Raw genomic sequence first — 6611 nt, 5'->3', positions numbered from 1 at the left:
TACTTTACTAACATATATTCATTTATTATATATTTCCTTTTTATATTTTATAACATCATCATTAATTGACTATGATAGTAGTCACCATCTTTGTACTCTTTCCATGGTGAAATTAAGTTAATTGCTCTTATTAATGTAATGATAATATTAATATTAAATAGTTGTTAATAATGATGGTGTGTGAAGGTGTCAAGGAACATTGATCTGGTGTATGGAGGTGGAAGCATTGGGCTAATGGGTTTGGTTTCACAAGCTGTTCATCATGGTGGTAGGCATGTCATTGGGTAAGTAACTAACTCAAACTCTCTTTTTTCTTTTTCTCTTTTCCCACACAACAATGTTGGGTAAAAGGAAAGAACAAGAAAGGAGAGGCAATGAGTGAAACCACCTTCTTTTTTCTTTGTGTTGGTCACTTTCTCCGTTAACACTAATAATAATAATTATTATTTTGTCATCTTATTGTCTCCTATGCAGAGTTATTCCCAAGACTCTAATGCCTCGAGAGGTATGACACTAAGAATACCTCTCTTTTTTATTTTCCTTTTCCTAAGTAATAAATAAATTAGTATTAACTCTGTACAATAAATATAGAATATTAGTGTTCCATTAGTTTTAGTCATTGATCTTTATTATAAAATATATATAACTAAAATCAACAATTAAAATAATTAGAACACCATTATTATTAGAACGCTTAAAAATTTTTCTATGCAATAATCAATTCCAAAACTTGGTAATATTACCATTAGAGTATGATGATGTTAGAAAAGTTTTCTTTCTTTTTAGACAAATGCTTCTGTAGTTTTGTCGAGGAATATACAATGAAATATTTCCATAAACACTGTAAATATATAGAGTAGTGGGGCTAGAGTTTTTTTTTGTATGGCCCTTTTTTTTCCTTTATTATTGTAACGGAGGTAGTTTATTTAAATTGATCAATGTGTTGATACCCTTACAAATGCAGTTAACTGGAGAAACAGTGGGAGAAGTAAAAGCTGTTGCAGATATGCACCAAAGGAAAGCAGAGATGGCAAAGCATTCAGATGCCTTTATTGCCTTACCAGGTTACAATCCAAATATTTTTGTTGTATTAGAATAAAACAGAATTAGAATTGCTTTAAGCTTTTTCTAATTATTATTATTATTATTATTATATATTAAGTGTTTGACGAGAAAAATAATATCCTAAACTTTTTAGCATCCCTTATACTGACAGAAGCTTTTTGTTACATTTTAATTAAAAATGTTTAACATGCCTAATCATGGACAAAGCATTAAATTGAACAAAGTATTAGTATATTGGATAATGTTGACTAGTCCTTTCACTTTATATCAAACAATGTCAAGCTGTTAGGATACATAATCAAGTGGGGTAGGAATGAATTTAATTAATCTCAAGTTAAGGGAACCCCTAAAAGAACTTTCCCTTCACACACATACCAATACCACTATAGAACTTGATTCTGCGGCTCTGAGCAACTGTGCTTATTGTTATTACGGTTCAAGGTTGAATAAGCATTTAATTTGGCTTGAAATTGAAAGCATGACGTGATTGTACCAAAGTTGCCTCATTTCATGGGAAATGAAAGCAGAAGAACTTTCACGAGATAACGATTCTAACTAGCACCTGCACCTGACATTCAATGATGCTTTTAACCCTTTTTTAATTTCTTACACACAACTGAAAAAGATAATAACCTAGTTAATAGTAATTACTTATATATGTTAAATATAAATATTGTGTTAAACATATTAAGAGTAACAATTGAATTGATGGAGTTTTACATGGCATGCAGGGGGTTATGGAACACTAGAGGAGCTTCTTGAAGTCATAACCTGGGCACAACTTGGGATTCATGACAAACCGGTAATTAATTAATTACTCGATCTATCAATATTAATTAATGGATAACTAAAATTAACAAATAATTGAAAATGGATGTAGGTGGGGTTAGTGAATGTTGATGGATACTTCAATTCCCTGCTTTCATTCATTGACAAAGCAGTGGAAGAAGGGTTCATTAGCCCAAATGCCCGTCACATAATTGTGTCAGCACCAACAGCAAAAGAGTTGGTCAAGAAATTGGAGGTATGACTTATAATAACTATTTACATGTTCATTTATTTGTGTAATGTTAATTAATGAAGTTGAGTTTGATAACAGGAATACGTTCCATGTCATGAAGGTGTTGCTTCTAAGTTGAGCTGGCAGATGGAACAGCAACTTGCTTACCCTCATCATCAAGATTATGACATCTCAAGGTAGCTCATGACTTTGCTTCACTTGCACGTAACATCAAGAATTTCGGAGCTGCAACAAGAACAATCTGCTTTCAACTATCACCCTTTTTCTTTTCTTTTATGTAAATTATTCCGATTCACCTCAAATATGTCAAACTACTACTACTTTTTATTACCACCATTTGGAGTTGTAAGTAACCATTTCCATCTCAACTTATTATTATTATTTTTATTATTATCTAATGCCAACTAATTAATGTTATTCTCATTTTCCATGCCTCTTGGCTCCTTTTGATGCCTACGAAAAAGTACTAATCATGCACAAATCACTTAGAAAACTATTTTAAAGTGTTAAATTAATGGATTTCTCATCTTATAAATTTTTCACAATTACAATATTATTGTATTTTACATATATTATTGATTAATTTTAGTCGCTGATTTTAATATACACTTATCATGATTGATAATGGTGTGATTCAAGTTAGGAATCGCTAAAAGTTTTTTAGAATGTTTGTATAGATTTATACATGCAATCTTACTATGTAGAATAATGCATGAGACGTATGTAGTGACTAAAACTAAAGCCTAAATGATGAAGTAGTTATCAGCACTTGTGAGAGTCAAAACGACCAAACTAATTAGATAATTGTAGAACAAGAAAATGTGACAAGGTGGAGGGCCTTGCACAGTATACAGAGGACTACATGGTCCCAAAATTAAATAAAATGTTGCTAAGTGATAACAACAATAATTAAGAATGGGACCAATTATGTTCATGGCGTGTCTCGAAGTATCTAGCTAGTGCAAGTTTTTGGGTATCAAAAGAGTCTCGGAGAGGAAGAGAGAGAAAATAAAGACAAGAAATAAGACACTGACTGAAGCAGCAAGCAATAAGTAGTGGTAATAGACTAATAGTAGTAGCAAGTAGTAACCGCCTAACTGGGTCCAATTCTATTTTGTAGGGGCTTTACATGGCCTGGTTCAGTCCGAAGACTAAGCCCGAACCCGAATAATTTAGAAGTTAATTTGGTGTGATTTTATCAGGTCTAGGATCGGATTTAGGTCTCAAAAATAGACCCGGTCATTATTTAGGGTCGAGTCCAAGTCAAAACGAATTCGTCTTTACCTGACCTATGTGTATCCTAAAAGGACTAAAAAAAGTATATACATTAAATTAATTCTAATATTATGTGATATTAATTATAAATTTATTGTTTATTTTTAATTACAGTTCTTAAATTAGAAATAGATCAAAAAAACATAAAATTAAAATTTATGGACAAATTCAAGTTTAAGTATATAAATATTAACTTCTCGTAAAAAGTATGTTTTTTTCTTTTATTTTTTTAAATAAATGTATCATAATCTTTTGATATAAAGTTTATCAAAGTCTAAATTTTATCGATTTAAATTCAATTTTAGTGTGACTTGAAAGTTGTAAGATTTCACCATATCTAAGATCGGATAAAGATCTCAAAAATAGATCCAATTAAGACAAATCCGACTTCACCCGATCCATGTACACTCCTACTATTTTGTGTGTTGATACAATGCAAAAATGTGGGGATTGCACTCTTGAGCCACATTTTGGACACGGACAATTGCAAGTGAAGTTCTTCTTTTGTAGGGACAATTTGACATTGCCATGTGTTGATCATGTGCCACATGCATTCAAGAAACAAAACAGTATGATGATAATAACTAATAATAATCTTTGGTCCCTGTTCTGTGTTACAATTACTATTGGATTTGTACAATTGGGACTTGGAGATGACTCCGGAACTTTTAATTTTGTGACTGGCCTTGTTCTGTTGTGTCATGAATTATCCTAATGCTACGTATTTATTACTTTTAATTGATGTTGAAAGATGAAACATATATGTATGACATTGCAAATTAAATAGGAAGGTATTAAAGGAAAGAGCTCCTATATATCAAGGTTGCATGTATGATATGACACTTAACATGACTACTTATGAGATCATCAGTCCTTCGTAATTTCCCATTATTGAATTAGCTCTAGAATAGGAAGGAAGAAAAATTAAATTGCATTGCTTTTTCTTCAAATTTTGTGTAATTCAACTATTTTCTTCTTTTTATTTATACCCTTATAGTTTGTAAAGAGAAGTTTATATTATATCAAGTTAATGTGATATAAACAAATATAGAAAAAGTTAAAGTTAGCTTTTTTGTCCCTCTTTGGAACATTCAATATTATTAAAATGTTTGGATTGTTTAAAGGAAGGAATTAAAGAAACCATGTAATGATAGAAGAGCATAAAAAGGTAAAAACCATGCCGCACTACTTACATATAACAAAAGAAAATTAATTAGATCTCAGTATAAAAACAATAAATCAATATTTTTTTTATGTTGAATTAAAATATGAGAGTAAACTCACTTCGATTGCAACGAATATTAGAAAATAAAAATAGATATAATCTAAGTCTTTAGTTTTTAATTCTACAAACAAAAATTATATATAATATTATGAGATATTTTTTAAAAAAAAAAAAAAAAACATAAAAAAGGATAGTCTTATTAGTACTTAATGACCTATAAATTAAGACTAACCTCTCTTCATCTTTAACTTAAAGTTAAAGAAAAGAGGGAATAACTGAGTGAAGAATGAAAAAAAATTATTTATCATTTTAATTCAGTCAGATTATTGTCCAAAAAATAAAGATTTATCAATATTAGCCTAAAACTACAGAATATAGTGTTGACTGTGAATTACGCATTGCTAATTTTGAAAAATATGTACGTCTAAGACTATAACCTCATGAGAATGCAACTTTCGATGATATTTTAGGTAACATGGCTCCTAAATTCCCTCTCCATTATTTACTTTTCGAGTAAAGTACTAAAAATAACCATACAATATTATAACGCTGACAAATTTAACCATCGTTAATGAACTTCTCCAAGTGCCGTCCAATTTCTGTCAATAACAATGTTGTTAGCGCACTCGTTAGCAGTAATGTCAGAGCGAGCCTCCAGTTCTCCAATGTCAACAATGATCTCCAAGGTGAAGAAGATTTTTTCCTAGGATTTTCTAGTAATTCTTAAGAGTGAATGAAGGAATTTTATGAAAACCCCAAGTGTGAACATAAAGATGAAAAGTCGCGTCGCATGGAAACGAGGATGGGTTTTTGAGGTCATGGATCAGGATAACCAAGCTTCTGACTATTTTACATTGGTTACGTATGCAACAAACATCTATATCAACAGTGAACTGTGTCAACACCTAAAGTTACTATGACATGTCAGCATTTTTTATTCGGAGTTGATGGAAAATTTTTTTATAAAATCCGCGTTGTATCATTGAGATAAAGAATAAGAATCGAAGTGAATCGTTTTATTTTGAGTGGTTGCATTATCATTCAAAAAAATAGACAAAAATTAGATTGGTAGTTCACTCTTCAGCTCACGATCGACAATAATGATCCTTAGTATCACTATCAAACTAATGGTATTTGCATGTTTCAGCATGTGAAAAAAAGGGATGAACCTTTGATGAGCGGATAATTTATACGCTTTTTGGCATTATTTTTAGTATGTTTTTAGTAGGATCTAGTTACTTTTAGGGATGTTTTCATTAGTTTTTATGTTAAATTCACATTTCTGGACTTTAATTTACTATGAGTTTGTGTGTTTTTCTGTGATTTCAGGTATTTTCTGGCTGAAATTGAGGGACTTGAGCAGAAATCAGATTCAGAGGTTGAAGAAGGACTGTTGATGCTGTTGGATTCTGACCTCCCTGCACTCAAAGTGGATTTTCTGGAGCTACAGAACTCGAAATGGCGCGCTTCTAATTGAGTTGGAAAGTAGACATCCAGGGCTTTCCAGCAATGTATAATAGTCCATACTTTGGCCAAGAATAGATGACGTAAACTGGCGTTCAACGCCAGCTTTTTACCCAAATCTGGCGTCCAGCGCCAGAAAAAGAGCCAAAACCAGAGTTGAACGCCCAAATTGGCACAAAAGCTGGCGTTCAAACTCCAAGAAAGATCTCTACACGTGCAACACTCAAGCTCAGCCCAAACACACACCAAGTGGGCCCCGGAAGTGGATTTATGCATCAATTACTTACTCATGTAAACCCTAGTAGCTAGTTTATTATAAATAGGACATTTTACTATTGTATTAGACGTCTTTTTGACCATCCTGGATTGTATTCTGATCCTGTGATCACGTTTTAGGGGCTGGTCATCTCGGCCATGCCTGGACCTTTCACTTATGTATTTTCACGGTAGAGTTTCTACACTCCATAGATTAAGGTGTGTAGCTCTGCTGTTCCTCAAAGATTAATGCAAAGTACTTCTGTTTTCTATTCAATTCATCTTATTTCGCTTCTAAGATATCCA

General features: G+C 31.9%; 1 protein-coding gene across 1 annotated transcript in view; it reads left to right on the top strand.

Annotated features, from left to right (window-relative positions):
• Window positions 1-2509, top strand: part of LOC107648152 (cytokinin riboside 5'-monophosphate phosphoribohydrolase LOG3) — a 3635-nt gene extending 1126 nt beyond the window's left edge. The window contains exons 2-7 of the mRNA XM_016352134.2: window positions 187-284; window positions 475-505; window positions 965-1064; window positions 1797-1867; window positions 1946-2089; window positions 2165-2509. Of these exons, the coding sequence (XP_016207620.1) occupies window positions 187-284; window positions 475-505; window positions 965-1064; window positions 1797-1867; window positions 1946-2089; window positions 2165-2266 (546 nt within the window). The 3' untranslated portion in view covers window positions 2267-2509. The remainder of the gene's footprint in view (window positions 1-186; window positions 285-474; window positions 506-964; window positions 1065-1796; window positions 1868-1945; window positions 2090-2164) is intronic.

The sequence above is a fragment of the Arachis ipaensis genome, chromosome B06 (assembly GCF_000816755.2).
Source record: "Arachis ipaensis cultivar K30076 chromosome B06, Araip1.1, whole genome shotgun sequence".
Lineage (NCBI taxonomy): Eukaryota > Viridiplantae > Streptophyta > Magnoliopsida > Fabales > Fabaceae > Arachis > Arachis ipaensis.
Note: the sequence above shows the minus strand (reverse complement) of the source record. Positions and strands in the feature narration are given on the sequence as shown.